The 19,352-nt window shown below is 31.5% G+C and overlaps 1 protein-coding gene across 11 annotated transcripts in view; it reads right to left on the bottom strand.

The window, feature by feature from the left end:
• LOC139485046 (protocadherin Fat 1-like) overlaps positions 1-19,352 on the bottom strand; it is a 122,755-nt gene that overhangs the window by 19,457 nt on the left and 83,946 nt on the right. For 9 of the 11 annotated variants that reach the window (XM_071269151.1, XM_071269155.1, XM_071269149.1 and 6 more), the window contains 12 exons: positions 17,468-18,963; positions 15,497-15,671; positions 14,547-14,768; positions 12,369-12,389; positions 6,856-6,977; positions 5,609-6,428; positions 5,114-5,322; positions 4,702-4,831; positions 2,274-3,325; positions 1,712-1,874; positions 954-1,187; positions 245-393 (listed from right to left, as the gene is read on the bottom strand). In XM_071269151.1, the coding sequence (XP_071125252.1) occupies positions 245-393; positions 954-1,187; positions 1,712-1,874; positions 2,274-3,325; positions 4,702-4,831; positions 5,114-5,322; positions 5,609-6,428; positions 6,856-6,977; positions 12,369-12,389; positions 14,547-14,768; positions 15,497-15,671; positions 17,468-18,963 (4,793 nt within the window). The remainder of the gene's footprint in view (positions 1-244; positions 394-953; positions 1,188-1,711; positions 1,875-2,273; positions 3,326-4,701; positions 4,832-5,113; positions 5,323-5,608; positions 6,429-6,855; positions 6,978-12,368; positions 12,390-14,546; positions 14,769-15,496; positions 15,672-17,467; positions 18,964-19,352) is intronic. The other 2 variants (XM_071269154.1, XM_071269150.1) reach the window with 1 other exon arrangement.

Raw genomic sequence — 19,352 nt, forward strand, 5'->3', positions numbered from 1 at the left:
AATTTTGTCTTTTTCAACATTTATTTTGTTGAAATCTAGACAATTTTCATTTATAACAGCAGACAGAATAATTATTATGGCTCATCTTCATTTATTTTTAACACCTTATTAATGGCAACATGTAGATTGTAGAATCCTTATGACTTATTTAGATAAATAGTTATATTTTCCATAATATGGCAATTTATATATATATACTGAGGTAAAATCAAAAAGACTAATTCAACACATCAATCATACTCACCATGTCATAGGCTTCCAACATTAGTTTGTACAGATCTTTCTTTTCTCTGTCAAGGGAACTCACAAGAGTTATAACCCCTGTTTCTGGGTCCAGTGTGAAGCTGCCATCAGCATCATCTTTCAGATTGTACTTTACTTGTCTATTTATACCTGAAAATACAAATCAGAATTGTCCTAAATGTGCATAAAATAGGCCACTGGATAATAAAAATAAATATTCTTTAAAACCTGTAAAGAGTATTTTCATTGTCCTGGCCTTGAAATCATTTCTTTATCTAGTCATACATGTATTTACAAATTCCAAAAGGGATCGCACTTTAATTTACTGTAGTAATTGAACCTTTTTTTTTAAATCATGTCAAGCAGTTTCTGCAGTTTCTTGACTATCGTTCTATACTACATTGTTTGCCTTCTCCAATTTCTTAACTGAAGAAATCCAGAGGTTAAAATACCTTAAATATAATGATGCCCCCTCTAGAATATCATATAAAGCTATAGAGGAATATAATTGAAGAACAGTAAAAAGGGACGCTACCCAAATTTGTACTTGATCTGAGTTTTGCAGCAATAGACATTGAATATAAGTTTCATAACATTTGGTTGAGGCAAACTTAAGTTAGTGAACATAAAGGAAAAATTCAGCTACAGTGGGGGCATAAAAAGGGTTTAATTACTGTTAATATTTTCACTCATGTGTTTGTCATATTTACCTAAATCATCATCAACTGCTCTCACTCTCATTAACAATGTATCTGGTGGTGTGGATTCTATCACCTGGAAAGTCTCCGGAATGTCAATAAACCGTGGACTGTTATCATTGATGTCACTCAGATCTATAAATACATCAATGTCACATGACCTGCCTCCTCCATCCACTGCATTGATTGACAGGTGGTAGTTATCAATTTCTTCTCTGTCAAGTTCCGATTTTACAGTCAATATCCCTAAAAACAAAACATATCTCTAAGTTAATTTTATAGATTTAGGGTAGCTTTTTATGTCTGGTATCTAAAAGATGATGTTTATTTAACTTTATTTGTTCTTTTAAACTAATACAGTTAGACTTTGCATAAATTGCTTAAAAAATAATTAAAAACAAGAATGTGTCCTAATTTCGCATAAAAATGATAAAGATCATATCATATTAGGGAACATGTGTACTAAGTTTCAAGTTGATTGGACTTAACTTCATCAAAAACTACCTTGACCAAAAACATTAACCTGAAACTTGCACTATCATTTTCTATGTTCAGTGGACCATGAAATTGGGGTAAAAACTCTAATTTGACATTAAAATTAGAAAGATCATACCATAGGGAACATATATCCTAAGTTTCATGTTGACTGGACTTCAACATCATCAAAAACTACCTCGACCAAAAACTTTAACCTGAAGTAGGACAAAGGAACAAACTAACGAAACAAAACAAAACCAATTTTTAAATAAATCTGAATCCCCTTTGCTTACCTGTACTTTTATCGAGGTTAAATTTCTGTTTCTCATTGCCTGCCCTAATGACATAGCTAATTTCTGCATGGACAGTTGCTGCATCATCTGCATCAGTAGCCTTGACACGAACAATTATACTTCCAACTGATTTTTCTTCTGACAGGATTAATGGATGAATAGGCTGCAACAGAAAAAGTTTATAAGAATATCTGTCAGATTTCCTGTCAATATATAATTTTGTGGCAATGATTTTACATGCACTTACAGTAGAGCAAGGTTAGCTGATGATTTGACAATTAAAGGTATTACCTTTCATTTTCCTTTCAAGACAACTTAATCTATATGCATCTAGATTTTTTATTTTATTTAAATACATGTATTTCCTTGAAAATGTAGTATTCATTTGAGAAGAACAGATCTATACTAACAATAGCAGCAGTCTTACAATGTTGAACGTAACAACCTCCCAACAAAAAAAGGCGGAAGAACAAGCACAGTAACATTACGTACAGTGAATCTTCCTTATTAATATACAACCCAATATTTATCTTTATAATGTATTATCCTGTATTATACAAACCTCATCACAGACAGGATCGTTGTCATTATCATCAAGTATCTCGATGGTAATCTTTGTCATTGTAGACATCCCTCCATCTGTAGCAGCTACAACCAGTGTATATAAGGAATCATTTTCACGGTCCAGTGGTTTATTCACAATTACTTCCCCTGTTCCTCGTACATGAAACTTTCCAAGTTTATCCCCATCAACAATTATATACTCTACATTGGTATTAGGTCCTATGTCTTCATCTGTGGTAAACAGTTCTGTAACTACGGTACCCAAGTCAGCTCCTTCATTTACAGCTGCAATGTAAGATGGACGAGAGAAGATAGGTGGATTATCATTCTGGTCCGTTACATCCACAAGGACTCTTGTCAAACTCTTCTGTTCTGTTTTAGCTTTTATGTCCATGGCAACAATGGTGAAATTGTATTGGTCAGTCGTTTCCCTATCTAATGGATTAATCAATGAAATCCAGCCAGATATTGAGTCAAGGTCAAATATTTTAGACATTCCACTACTTTCCTCCCCAAAACTGTATCTAATTTCAAAGTCAGAATCTTCATCCATGGCACGAACTTGGATAACATGATCACCTGGTTTACTATTCTCTATCACCATTGTATGATACTCATTAGATTCAAATACAGGATCTTTATTATTAGAATCTGTTACTATAATTATAACCTCCACATAATCATACAATGATGGAGAACTAGTAGTCTTGGCTTGTACAGATAAATGATATTTCTGAACATCATTATAGTCCAACTTCCTAAGTAGTTTCAGTTTACCACTGTGACTGATTTCAAATGATGGAGGATAGTTGGTATCGGGAGTATTACCATGAATTATGTAATACTTTACTGGATTATGGCTCTCTGCAACAATAAGTCGACTAAATACCGTTTCGTCTTCAGATATTGTAAAAATCATTTTCTTGGAAGCTTGGAATCTTGGCGCAATATCATTTTTACCCATGACATAAACTTGAACAGCAACTGACGAGTCTAGTATAGGATCACCTTCATCTATAGCATGAACAAAGAATTGGTACACTTGATTTGCTGAAAAAAAAGAAAGATATTATTATAATAATTATTTTCTTTTAATTAAATGCACTTGTATACTTTATTGAGTCAAATTCTCTTTGTGTTGGCTTTTATTTTCAAATATGAATTTCTTATAAGATCATATTTCCATTTTTCTTTCCTTCTGCTATTATACACAAGAGTGCACACGCTGAAATGTCTCGCCTTCTATACTAATCATTGATATTATGTTGAAAGTCCTAAGTATAAAGCTAAGCTTTAATACAACTGTCACATAAACTTAACATTAACCAAGATAACTAAACAAAGACCAATGAACCTTGAAAATGAGGTCAAGGTCAGATGAACCATGCCAGGCAGACATGTACAGCTAACAATGCTTCTATACAACATATATATAGTTGACCTATTACTTATAGTTTAAGAAAAATAGACCAAAACACAAAAAACTTAACACTGTGCAATGAACCGTGAAAATGGGGTCACGGTCATATAAAACCTGCGCGACTGACATAAAGATCATAAAATATTTCCATACACCAAATATAGATGGCCTATGGCATATAGTATTAGATAAAAAGACCAAAACTCAAAAACTTAACTTTGACCACTGAACCATGCAAATGAGGTCAAGGTCACATGACATCTGCCCGCTATATAGGTACACCTTACAATCATTCCATACAACAAATATAGTAGACCTATTGCATATAGTATGAGAAAAACAGACCAAAACACAAAAATTTAACTATAACCACTGAACCATGAAAATGAGGTCAAGGTCAGATGACACCTGCCAGTTGGACATGTACACCTTACAGTCCTTCCATACACCGAATATACTAGCCCTATTGCTTGTAGTATCTGAGATATGGACTTGACCACCAAAACTTAACCTTGTTCACTGATCCATGAAATGAGGTCGAGGTCAAGTGAAAACTGTCTGACAGACATGAGGACCTTTCAAGGTACGCACATATCAAATATAGTTATCCTATTACTTATAATAAGAGAGAATTCAACATTACAAAAAATCTGAACTTTTTTTTCAAGTGGTCACTGAACCATGAAAATGAGGTCAAGGACATTGGACATGTGACTGACGGAAACTTCGTAACATGAGGCATCTATATACAAAGTATGAAGCATCCAGGTCTTCCACCTTCTAAAATATAAAGCTTTTAAGAAGTTAGCTAACACCGCCGCCGCCGGATCACTATCCCTATGTCGAGCTTTCTGCAACAAAAGTTGCAGGCTCGACAAAAACTGAGTTGAATCTTTTTCATAATTTGTGTGCCTAATGTCAAATTGCAAGTATTACATATTTTTAGCACTTGGACAAATATAGAAGTTAATTTAATTAAATGAAGTGTTAAAGCATTCATTATTACCAAATTCCTTCAAATCCATTTTGACAATGAGATCACCAGTATAAGGATTAATGTTAAACAGTTTCTCTGGTTTAGCAAGTTCATATCTCACTCGGCCTCCTGGTCCTTTGTCCATATCCACAGCTTCGATCTGTTTAATTAGAAAGAAAATATGTATCAAATCTTCAATTCAAAATACTGTTTCTCTTCTAACTAATGATACATACAATTTTATTTATACGAATAGTTTAAAAAGGAAAAGATTTCAGTAATAAATTCAGGCCAAAATATGGTTAGTTCTTGTCAAATCATAAGTTATTTCCCATTTTATTAATGAAAAATTGAGTTAAAACCCAAATATGGCCTGTAATAATTAGAATGTTAAAATTTTCCAAGTACTTTATAATACCTTTAAAAATCTGAAAAAAATTACCTTTGCAAAGGAAGAATTAACAACAGCACCAGGGGAGACAACCAGTTTATATTCGTTCCTAAGGAAACGTGGAGGATTATCATTGAGATCCCTGATGGTAACTTCTACCATTGAAAATCCTATTCTCCCAGCATTGTCTGTTACTGCTATTGGTATCTGATAGAAATCCCGCTTCTCTCGATCAAAGTCAAACTCAGAAAATATTTCACCTGCAAAAGACAATATGTTCTTCTTTAAAACTATTCACCATTATTGGAAAGATATTAAATTCATGCAAAAACGTCAGTGTATGAAAATTTCACATTTAACATGTAGCTCAAATAAACACTATTGGACAAAAAGTTATACTAGGCTATACAAAAGAAAATTTTATAACAATGAATTATTTCAATTTACAAATACTACTGTAAAATACAACAGAATTAGTTTTATATTTTAGTAATTTCTATACATTGATTAAAATATATCTATTTTTTGTTTTAATATAAATCATACCTGTATCAGCATCAATACTGAAGTACTGCTTCATCTCGTCACTAGGTATGGTGTAAGTCAACATCCCATTGGTTCCTGGGTCCTCATCAAATGCTGTTACCATAGTGACAATCATTCCCTTCCCAAGATTCTCTAGAATGGTTGATCTATATAACTGTCTAGTGAACATTGGTGTATGGTTATTGGAACTCTTGACCGATAGGCTTACTTGAGTGAAAGCAGTAAAAACACCGTCACTGACAGATATATTTAGAATATAAGCATGCTGGAGTAGGCCAGTACGTCTGCTGGATAGACTGATCAATCCCGTCTGCTGATTCACATGGAAAACCTGGTCAATATTACCACCAACAATACTGTACTGTAAATTACCTTCACTACAAGGGTCAGGGTCAGATGCCATTACCTTGACAACATATGAACTGCTTGGTTGATCAAATATCGTACAATCATATGATTTCTGTACAAAGTATGGAGGATTATCATTCAAGTCTTGTAAAATTATGTGTAATGGTGCTGTTGTAAAATGCTTGTTCGACCCACCATCAGTTGCTATGGCAATGACATTGAACTCGTGCTGTTCCTCGTAATCTAACATCTTGGTGGTTACTATGTGACCAGATTCAGAATCAATTTCAAAATGGCTGACATCCTCACTGTCGATATGTGCTGGTACTAAGCTGTAGTACACAAGCCCATTGGATCCAACATCTGCATCAGTAGCAGTCACCATAGCAACAGAAGAACCAATCGGAACAGATTCTGACAGCAAACTAGTGTATTTGAACTTTGAAAATACTGGTTTATTGTCGTTCACATCCTGAAATAGATGAATACAGATAATTTATAAAACAATTTACCTAGACTGGTGGCATACTCTATATGGAAATTAAAACCAATAGGGTTATTTAAAATTTTTTAAAACATGCTACATAATCCCTTTTCAACCCACTTAGATGTCAATTGTTGGAGAGTTAAAATAGTAACGACAGAGCTATAACATCTATTTTAATAGTATTACAATAGCATTGATTGTTGAATGTATTGTAAAAGAGTACCTTAGTTTGTTTAAACCAAAACATATTCAGAACTATCTATTTCACTTTTTTTTTTTTTAGATAATATTCTGCGAAAATATTATTGAATATGGGTTTTTTTTAAGCAAAGTTGATCCTTTTACAGTATATGATATCCCATGATAACTTTCAAACACTCCAATATATCTTTGTTAATAAAGGAATACTTACCACAACACTAATTCTTAGTTTTGTTTCTGCTACGGATCCAGTTTTGACATCTTTAGCTGTTAATGTAAGATCATATCCTTTTGTTGACTCATAATCTAGAGGGCTCACAACGGAAATAACACCTGAAATTCAAAGGGTAAAATATGTCATAATAAATTGGGGGGAAAATCAGTAATAGTAATGATTGTTATACCATCATTATTCTTCAAGGTATATACTGAATCAAAATACTTTTCTATTTACTCTACACAAAAACATTTACTGGTAAAATTATAAAAGAATTTGTTTAACATTTAACATCAAGACAATTTTTACAATGATAGTTTCAACAACAAAAGGCTTAACTTTTCTACTGTAAACAATCTTTACAAGGACAATTCCAACAACAAAGAGCTAAACTTTTCTATAGTAAACAATCTTTACAAGGACAATTTCAACAACAAAGAGCTAAACTTTTCTACTGTAAACAATCTTTACAAGGGCAATTCCAACAACAAAGAGCTAAACTTTTCTACTGTAAACAATCTTTACAAGGGCAATTCCAACAAAAAAGAGCTAAACTTTTCTACTGTAAACAATCTTTACAAGGATAATTTCAACAACAAAGAGCTAAACTTTTCTACTGTAAACAATCTTTACAAGGGCAATTCCAACAGCAAAGAGCTAAACTTTTCTACTGTAAATAATCTTTATTACGACAATTCCAACAAAAAATAGCTAAACTTTTCTATAGTAAACAATCTTTACAAGGGCATAATTCCAACAACACAAGGTAAAACTTTTCTACTATAAAATTTCATATAACAAGTAGCTTTGTCTCAGTTTGGTCTTTATTATTGGGTTTCATTCAATTCAATTTATATATTATGCTTTTCCCATGCACTGTCAAATATCATTTATGGTGAATTCTTGTTTATCTAGGCGTTGAACTTTTAAATAAGTTTTATGTGAAGTTATATATTTTTAACATGTCAACTGGTCAGTAAGGTAAAACTATGTATATTATGGTTACCAAACTGCCAATAATAAACCTTTAAAGAATGAACCAAATATGCATAGCAAAATATAACTGTGTTTCCAAATGTAATGTAAAAAAATATTAGTTAATTCTTGATTAACATGGTTAATACATCATCTTGTTATTATTGAATATTGAGTTATAACAATCTGCATACAAAAATTTAGAGAAAAGAAAGAAAAAAGCAATGCTTAACTAGCCTGAAGCCATTGTGTGCTGTAATACAGAAAAGTGATTTTAGAAAACATTCTTAAAGGGAAAATTCGCGATTTTTTACTTATGGTTTAAATATGTTCATTATGACATAATATATATATTCACAAAGTTTTATCGCTATATGTGCAGTAATAAAGGAGAAATTCAATAATTAATGAAAAAATATTAACTACTTCCTGTAGGTCGTGACGTTTTCTCCTGGTTTTTGCATGCCGGGATTTAAAATAAAATCATTAAAAGTCTTGGTTTTTAATCATATTTTACCGTTATCGTAAGCGTGCCGATGACTAATGCTATATCTAATAACCATCCGATAATAAGAAAATAAAACGCACAGTCGTGCAGTTGTACACATTCATGAGAAAAATTTCTATATTTACCTTATATATTTCGATTTATTTTTGTAGACAGCACAAGAAATTATTATAATTATTTATTTTTGCTTAAATTTATACTTTTTGAGACTGATAAAGTGAATAAATCAAAGTATATAACTTGAACTGTTAAGACAATATATAGGTTTCCGCTTATTGACCTTTTACTATCTACGCTATGACTTTATTTATGCGATGTGTGTATTAGTCTCCGACAATACTCGTGAAAGACCTGTATAAAGGTGAAATGTTATTTGCAGATCGGTAATTAGCTTGGTCTCTAGGGCACACCGTGCCAGGTGTGACTGTCTATTCGGATCAGTGGGTTATACGACAGGAGGTCAAGTTTAATACACAAATTTAAAATACATTTTCAAGGTGTGAACAAATACAAGTGAATCGCCGTGGAATTTTTTAATTATATTTGGTGCTATTATTTTATTTGTATTCAAAAGAAGTTACTAAACTAAGAAATGAACCGGTTAAAGTCTGGAAACTAAATTTAGTTGTCGGAATGAAATGATATACACTCTTATCATTTATTTATATTTTCTTAAAAGGGAAAATAAAACTAGTTTTACACAAGCATTTTAATTGTCCTAAATAGGCAAAAAAATGTACGGGAACACTTAAATTTAAGACATTTGAAAGCCATGACCAAATGAAAGGTGTACCTGTATTACATTTTTACTTTTACACATAGTCTCAGATTCTAGTGAGGTCGGAAGGGTTAAATGAAATAATATAGATTATCTGGTATCATTTGGATAATGGAAGAAGCTATACTATAAAAACAAAGAAATTTATTACCAATACACTCGAGATCAAAGGTTGTTAATTTTTCTGATCCAGTTAATTTTTACTCACATATTTTTTTTATATTTTGATTTGAGCGTGCTTGTTTTTACATGACACTTTTTTTTTCATTTCTCCTATTTCGTTGGACGAAAGCAAACCGGTAGGTACATTATATTCTGCATTTGTATAGTCCGAAGTTTCCTAATTGATATTCTTGTTTCACATGTATAATGAATGATCAATTATAAAAAACGGCATTCATTTTGAAATATAGCACTGTTTTCTAGAGAGAAAATGAAGTCACATATGCGAGGGTATAACAGGGACGAACTGATTAAAAATAACGGAACCAACAATTATATATAAAACGAAAGAATAAAAGTAAAATTTAATTTAGATAACATCAAGGATTTGTATAGTAAAACAAATCCTTGATAACATGGAGATTTGGTCTATACCTATTCTTATAACCACTCTTAAATTTTGTAAGATTTTGTACACAGGCTGTATATCACGGACAGTTTTATATTGGTATGGTATATTTTATACGTTTTACCTGAGCACACCTGGTTCACTCGCAATCACGCACGTGATTTATTGACCTTGTTCATTGTGTATTAAATTAAACAAGCCTGCCAGGAAGTCGACCGTTAGAATACCCGAATATGTCATTTTTACAATACCCCGGTAATTACCGATATTAAGCCATGCTGATTACAAGAAGACAAGTTTTTTTAACGTTGGTCAAGTTAGATCAAAACCCCAAATAATCTAAAAATATACGTTAGAAAAATCTCAGTTTATAATTCCTCCACAATAAGTATCCCCGGACTTTTTTTCACTTTATTGTGACTACTTTTGCATTATTATAGCATATATCCTATATAGTACTTGAAACTGCATCTCCGTGCCAAAAATGTAAATTTAGTGACGAGCTAAAACCAATAAAATTGAGAATCAATGGAAATGGGAATGTACGATCTTTTGTCATTTACAGCTTTTCAACCTGACTTCACCATTGTACGCTGAATATTTAACCCTCTAAAAAAATTAAGATTAATTTTTTGAAATATTCTTATCAATCTTAGTGAACCATTACTTGATTTGATGATTTTGGAAACTATGTAGACTTCTTCCATTACTTGGTCGGCTGGAACATCCATCAGTTTGACAAGTCATTTGAACACTGATTAACGGACATGTCATGCTGGATACTAGGACTTTGTGGTAATTAGATATCCGTGGTCATTAGTTTTCAAGATGGCGTCTTCCCGAGAATTGAGAGTCGATTTTAAAAAGCTAATAACTCACTTATCTAGACGAATAAACCTTTAATATTTTGGGAATATGCTTATTTATTTAGGATAAACATAATATCAAATTTTATTTTTTTTGCGAATTTTCCCTTTAACTGAGTTTGAAGTCCAAATAAGTTATCTTATGTTAAAATGTTAATTAATGGTTACATCAAAAGGCAAACATCCAGTATATAACTCTTCTTGGTCAGAGTAACACATGTATATTAGATAATTATTTCCCTTATGCCTTTCGTTGCCATGTACGATAATTATCTTAATTTTGTTGACTTCATCAACTTTGCAGCTAATTCTTATGAAAAAGTTGAAAGAATGGTCCATGATCCAAGCCTTATCTCTGTCTATTCTTCAACATGAATTTTGGACAAACATTTTTTATAATGAATCTTGAACTAATTCCATTTAAATTTATAAAGGAATAACATGCAGAAAGGTATGTGTTTTTCTACAGAATTGTCCTTAGGTTTAGGTAGAAATACTACAATAACAATATTAACAACATCAAAACACTAGGAGTATGAAGATCAAGAATACAACTGACCAACATTTCACTCAAAGAGTTACCTAATAGCACAAGAAAATATAACATACACTAGTCAATTATTTAGCTAGAAGAATGCTCGATTTACTTAAGCTGTAGTGCAACTCTAAGTTAAGAAACCGTAGTCAATCATTTTCTCTAATATCATATTCCATACAGTGACAAAATTATTGTAGTAAAGTGTATATCTACAACGCTCAACAAAAAAATATTGTGGTAAAGTGTATATCTACAACATTCAACAAGAAGCTAATAAAAGTTGTCTTTTAAAAAAAAATTAAAAAAAAAAAAAAAAAAAAACAGTATCAAGAATAATATCACAGAATTTAAAATGTATTAATCAAAGCGTGATTATTATTTTAATGTTTCTGTAACCTTGTAACTATTTAGTAGAGTTTGTGATAATTTTTATTTTCAAACTCCTTAATCTTCCCCCCCCCCCTTTATCTCTAACATTAAGTAGATTAATGTTTTATTAATAATATCCCATAAGAAGTCTCTGAATCAAAAACAATAGTTTAACATCTACAATTCAAACCTCTGCCATGCTTTTAAATGATTCTTTATATTAAAATATACAAGACTACATTTTTGGAATTAAAAGAAGAATGAGGTAAAATTATGGATTTTATCTTGTAAAAATATTTATAAAATTCCTTTTCTTTTCAAATTTGCTATAAAATAAATAATGTAATCAACTCAATGCAGCTTAAAGGCATTGCAGCCCAAGATGCATTAAAGATTAAAAATGCAAATTATATAAAGTTATGATAATGGCACTTTATAAAGTTCTTATAATCATATTATGAATTTTCCAACATTCACAATATTCATAAATGTAGCTAAAAGCTTACAACTAATAGCAGCAAAATCTTTCACGTGCAAGTCTTTTAAAAACAGCATTTATTTGTTTATAAAACTCTTTGACCTATTTCTTTGTCTACAACAAGCATATAAAAAACAATTTTTTTACCAGACAAAACATTTCTTTTTTCTCCATAATTGGTCTTCTTCTCTATTCATATATTTTACTAACAGTTATTTGTAGTAATGGCAGAGACAGAAATGTAAGAGAAATGTAAACTAAAGCCTTTGATCATGAGACTGAAAAATTCAGTGATATGTTAAAACACAACAACTATTTCTGTCAAATTATAAGCAATGGCGCACACAACAACCACCAAAACATGCAGCAAACAGGAAACTAAAAAGGGGAGATAACTCAAGCAAGTCTGATGTGGGATACTCACATGGACCCAGCACATCTTTGCCTTATTTAGGAGTAAACAAAATCATAAATAATAACAAAAAGCATGATAAAAACAATGATAAAAAACATGTATTACAAGCATATTTTGTTCTTCAAAATCAATTATTCCACAAAAGGACACAAGGGTAGTTAGATTTTATGATACAAGTATTAAACTAATATATATTATTATACGTTGAATGAATGTAACAATTTGAAGAATACATAGTTGTTATCCCCAGTTGTATTAGAACAGCATCTTCAGATTGTTTATGGAATCATACAATTATACTGTATCCAGGGGTAAAAATAAAAGGTCTTCCTGTGGCACACAGTAGGCTTTACCAATGATCAATTTGCCTGCTTGGTTAGTTATTTTCATTTTCTTAATGCTATTTTTCAACTTCTGAAGCAAGGTTGTCGTCTCTCCAAGCTTTCCCGAGGTAAGAACAAGTATATATTATATCTAGGATTTATATCGATTTTTAAGGAGCTTATTCCCCTAATCATCTTTTAGACATACATTCTTATTTCTACCCTAGTGTAAAATTTTGATCTTAACTGTCCTAAATTCTGGACACAATTTTGTCCTCTATTCTGACCAAGAGAAAAAATATTATGATCTACAATTTAATGAATTATGAACAATATAAAAAATCAATATCTTCAGTTTAATATCATATATCAATATTCCTAAGTCAAGAAATATGAATTTTTATTGCAATATAAATTTCTTATCAAACAATGAGATTTTAACAATTATTAAGTCTAAATATTTAATGCACATTTATGTCAATATATATATCAATTGTCATGATGCAATTGAAGTTTTATGAATTCAAATTCAGGCCATATCAATTTCTATATGTTTTTTATGCTTATCATGCTTATTCATCAAGATGAAATACAAAATTATTAAGTCTTTCAAAAGGTTCAATAGCATATATATAAATAGTAACAATTGTTGATTTGATATGGGAATTACAATACCTAGAAAAACTTAAATTGAAGACATATTGTTCCTTTTTAAAAGAGTGGGCATTAATGTTGTATTAAATTAAATATTATATTAACTTAGCCTTGCCATTATTACAGAACTGACATTGTTTCTAGCCTTGACATTATTACAGAAAGAACTGACATTGTTTCTGTACCAAGTCTGCCATTCTACATGTTCTAAACTTAACAACAAATCATATCATTATACTGGCCTATCTAACATTTTATTGTTTCAATTTTACATTGCAAGTTTTTATTATTCTGACAAAAGATTTGCTGATGGTCTGATAGAATTTTTTGTTTTCTGTCTGCTGCTATTAATCAAACTGACATAGTTTGGTGACTTTAGATTGCTTCTCTATCATGTCTATATTGATCAAAATCATTTTGTATTGATTTTGAGATTATTATTTTATAAGATATGTAATTAATGTTGACAGAAGAACTAATTAATGTTTCCTCTCACTTAAGGACCAAAACATTTTGGTCATATTATGTCTGGCCTCCCCCTTTTAATTTTTCAGCAATATTCTCATCAAATTTCAGAGAAAATGTATTCACATTGATCTTAATTTACATATACACTTATTTTTTTTATTAAAAGGTTTATCAGACTTCAAATACAATATAATGAAAGGCTCAAATACATAATCATAATGAAAAGCTTTTCACAAATACATGTATTAGGGTCCAGGTCATCACAAACTTTCTTATATCTTCAACCTCAGTGACACAAAACATTTAAGCAAGCAGACACATAAACCCCTTCAAGTTTGGTGTAGTGTACAACCTGTGTGAAATGTATATAGGTATAAACCAACAAAACCCACATCATGCCTTATAACTGTCTTCTATAGTCATAGTCATGTATTTTTATCGTAACATAAGCTAAATTCTCTGTTATAACTTATCTGATATTCTGTAACTTATTTCCCTTTTAAAAAAGGATGGTAGAAAATATTTCATATACCCAGTGCAAGGTAATTTCAAATGTTGAGATTCCTATTCAACTGATTCAGTTTTAAATAATTAGTCAGAAACTTACAGTATGAATGTTAATGAAGATAGTGAAGTCTTATTTAGTAAAGTTATTTGAAGATTTGGGAAAACCGTGCATTGTGATAGGACACACCAGCACAAAATAGAATGTGTTTCCATAGAAACCTTTAAAATGACCTACCAATATTGTAGTCCACAGCGAATTCTTTGTACGGATCACCTCCAGTTATGCTGTAGATCAATTTGTGACCATTTGGACTCGAGGCTTTCACGCTGATGACTGGAGTAAATAATGCTACATCTTCTTTGATGGAGGTGGTATAGAACCGTTTCTCAAATACTGGATGTTCACTGCCAACTATTGTCACAGTGACATTCACGAAAGAACTTTTCATAGGAGAACCTAAATAAATTTGTTTCAAGAATAGCATTTTAGTATTTTGATGTTATTGTTCAATGTTTAAAAAGAATTACATTTTTTGTTAAAATGCATGCAACACTGATGATTTTGTCCAGCTCTAAATACCTTGACAGAATTGATGTAGGGTTACTGACACTGGGTGACCCTCATGGATAGTCAAGATCGTTCTAAAACCCCTTAGTAGTACTACAGGTTTGTTTGTTAGTTATTGATGTTTAAAGGCATATATGTGAAAATTACAGAAACTGATATACTGATATATTAGATTGTTGATCTATAATGATTATGTTGTAGCCCAAATCCTGTTTTCTTTTCCTCAATTGTGACTTCAATGAATGCCCCTTATTTATTTCTTTTAACTTGCCATTAATTAGCAACATGACAGGAGCCATGAGTAAAGCAGGAGCAATTTACCCTCCCTTTACACTAAACATTCAACCCTAGTTTTTTGGGGGGAGTTTAGTTTGATCCATTTTTAGCTTTTCTGTGTGTTGTAACCTGGGTATTTAAAATGTTGTCTCTTTTTTTGTTTTTTTCCCCCAAGGTATTGTCTGCTTTTCAATTTATTTTTGGTTGACTCTTTTATGCATGAATCTTTTATTCTTTTTTAAAAAGACATGTATAAAAGATGTAACAAACAACTTTTCTTAACAACAGATTTGACAAAAGATTATGAATACTTTAAGCATGTTTGAGTCCTCATGTTTTACCTAAATCACTGGCCATTACAAACAGTAATATCTGTCCTTCGTCCGACTTCTCTAGTGGATTCATTAACATGACCTGTCCATCCACTTGATCCACAGAGAATTTATCTTTGTATCCCTTGACCATTGTAAACTCCACCTTCCCATTATCTCCGCTATCTCTATCCTGAACAGTCAACTACAAAACAGGGTATAAATATGTCAACATGCTAAAGACTTGTCCTAAGTTGAGAAAAAATAATGTTTCAATAGTCTATTTGCCAATTCAATAATTGATCCATAATTTTAGACTTCTTGAGTTACTTCCCTTAGGATGGACAAACATTTTCATTGACAATTAAGGGCAAGCAGAACTACTAAATTTGTGTGTGTGCTTAATTTTTACTTTACATCATGACATTCCCTTTCATATTTTGGTAATCTAAAAAAAATTGATGTCAATAGTTATTTTTGATAAAAATTGATTAAAACACTAACAATGACTTAGAAGTATACATATTATTATTATGATTATATAGATCACTTTTAGCATGGGCAGCAGCCCATTTTGTCGGGCGTAGAATAAGTTTACAATTCACCAAGGGACACAATCCATGTTAAAAGTGTGTTAAACCAGAGTCAAATTGATATTGGCACATAGACTATTGTTACGTAATAAAACTATTTTTGTTGATCAATATATCCTGGAATGTCTGACAGTTCTAAATAAGTAAAGGAAGTATAAATTTAAACAGTATTTTTTTCTTTACAGAATGCACATGTTGTCATAGCTAAGCATACTGCCATCTATAAATCAAAGTATTCGTAAACAGGAAGTATATGTCTGGCAGATCCAAAAAAGCGCTCACACATTACAAATACAACTCATCACTGCCAAGAGGCTGACTAAATATGAAGTCACTCTATTACATAACATTTAAAATCTATTTTGGGTTTTAAAATATTTAAATTATCATCAGTGATCATATTCAATATATATATTAATCCAGTCATTGTTGCTGGTTGCAATGTTTTAATGTTGTTTTTAGCATATAAGTTAGGTGATGTTGTTTTTAGCATAAGTTAGGTGATTTTCTTATGAATTGTTTCACATTTTTTGTCATGCTAGTGCCTTTTACAGCTTAAAATATGATATGAGTTTGCTCATTGTTGAAGTCTGTTCAGAAGCCTATAGTAATTTACAACCCCCTCCTTTTTGTCACATGAAACATTGTCTCATTGGGAATCATAACACATCGTTTATTGTTTATAATCGTAATCAATAAATGTGAAGTGTCTCACTCGTAATTGATCCCTTTGGTGTCGTGCACATTCATTTTTACAACATCATGAACATAGTACCAAATATTGCTTGAGGATGACGGTGCATAGGTATAATAAGATATTTTCAGTGATAATTTTACATGTTTTTCTTTGAAAGAGTTCCAACGAGCCTTTTTACAAGTAGAACATAAAATAATAGAGCCCCTGTAAAGAGACTTCAGATAAATATGACAGAACAGCAGCTGTTGATGAAACTGAGTTTAGAAGAATTGAGTGTATATGATTATGTTTTAAAAATCACTTGTAAATCAAACTATTTGGTACTTATGATAAATTAATGGGATATTGTACTTACATTAACATGATTAAGCAATAACTGTATAATATTCTAATTGGTACTTTATTATAATGGTTTGGTGTACTAACATTAAGCATTAACCCTATAATATTCTAAAAGAAAACATACACATATGCTCACAGCAACATGAAAATTGTGTATCTAAGTAACTGCTTATGACAACCATTTTGAGTTTTTTTACTTGTACCGGTAATACTTGAAATTTGTGGGTTTTCTTTTACTAGTAAGCGCTCATAATTTGCAATGACATTAAAGTTGTTTGATAGAAATGCACCAAACTTTCAATACAAATCTATGTTTTTATGTTCACTGTTGACTTGAGAAGACATCAGAAATAACAAATTTATGCCTACCTGTCTAACAGGTGTTCCAACTTTGGCAGTAATGGCAACAACTGTATCATATGGCTGATTGAGAAACACAGGGCTGTTATCATTCTCATCCTCAATATTGACCTTTACTACAACATGTGCTTTACGAGGTGGGTCACTTAAATCCTCGACACTAACAACTAGATTGTAATTAGAAATATTCTCTCGGTCAAAAATTTTCTGTTTGGTTTGGAGAACACCAGAGGTTTGCCCCATGGTGAACATATCATTTCCATTTAAAAGATTGAATACTAAGGGATCGTTTGCAAAGTTCACTACTTGAACAACCATCAGATTGTCACTTATTTCCTTGTTTTCTGGAATGGTCACATGATATTCTTGTGAACTAAACACTAATCCACTACTGTGTGATGTTTTCACAGTAATATTAACAAATGAAGTTGTTTGAAACTTTCCATCTGAAGCTTCCACTGTTAAACTATAGCTTGTTTTAAGTTCATTAGTATTTGTCACAGTAATTAATCCTGATAACGGATCTATGTTGAAATGACTGCCACCATTGTTGTCATGTAAAATTCGATACTTGACATTCTGCGATGATTTTGTATCTGGGTCAGTTGCTGTGACCTGCGTGACACGTACATCTTTGGCTGTAGGTAACAGAAGGATTGCAGAGAGTCCCTTTGGCATGAATACGGGGGCATGGTCATTTACATCTTCTATATGTATTATAACTTTGGCTGGTTGGTGTGATTTTAACGCTGGACTTCCCTGGTCAGAAACATCAACACTAAATTCAATCTTATCCATTGTTTCATGATCCAGAAGAACAGCAGTTCTAATTGCTCCTGTATTTGTATCAATTACAAAATATTTTTTAGCCTCCTCATCAATAATTGAAAATTTTAGTCGGCCGTTATCATTTTCGTCCAGATCAGTAGCGTGAATGACAAGCGGTTTATTGTCTGTTGTTACGACAACACTTGCAATCTGAGCTGCTTCAGAAATAGTTCCCTCGTAAATCTGCTGACTGAATTCGGGGGTATTATCATTGATATCAATAACGTGTATTTTAACAGTAGTCAAAGCAGAATAACCAACAATGTTAGCAGCTGATACCATCAAATCATATGATTTCACTTGTTCATAATCTATTTTATTTTTCACATAAATCACACCAGAATTTGGATTAATAGCGAACTTGTCGCCTTCGTTTCCTTGGATTATTTCATAATAAACTGATGACTGACTCTTTGCTTCTAAAACAGCAACATTAGATCCTATTTTAATATCCTCATTTATTTCTGCTATGTAGTTAGTGCCAGTAAATTTTGGAGGCGCATTATTGGAAATTGTGATGTATATATTGACTGTGGCAGTACTGCTTTGTGGTGGTCTTCCTTGATCTGATGCCTTTACAATGAGACTATATTCTGCTCTCTGGTTTTTGTCAAGCTGTCTTTTGACACTGATCAATCCAAGAGTTTCATCGATCTCAAACATGTCTCCAATGTTACCTGAAAAAGAATGAGATTTAGAATGAAGTTTACAAAGATTTATTAAGTTTAGTATTGAGAGTTTAATCAGTTAGATTTATTAAGTTTAGTATTGAGAGTTTAATCAGTTAGATTTATTAAGTTTAGTATTGAGAGTTTAATCAGTTAAGTCCAGACTCCAGAGACTCTCAACAATCAATAAGGTTTAAAATGTAAAACTCATAATTCATATATAACCAGATGGCCTTCTTTGTACTTTTTTTTTATTATACTAAAGCCAAGTGAAGAAAAATATTAAAGGAAATAGAGTTATCCCCCTTTGACTGTACTTGCTCATCAGATGTAACTTGCTCTTCAAAATAAACTATAATAGACATTTGATTTCATTATTTATAAACTTTGACAGTTGT

This window comes from Mytilus edulis, chromosome 8 (assembly GCF_963676685.1).
Source record: "Mytilus edulis chromosome 8, xbMytEdul2.2, whole genome shotgun sequence".
Lineage (NCBI taxonomy): Eukaryota > Metazoa > Mollusca > Bivalvia > Mytilida > Mytilidae > Mytilus > Mytilus edulis.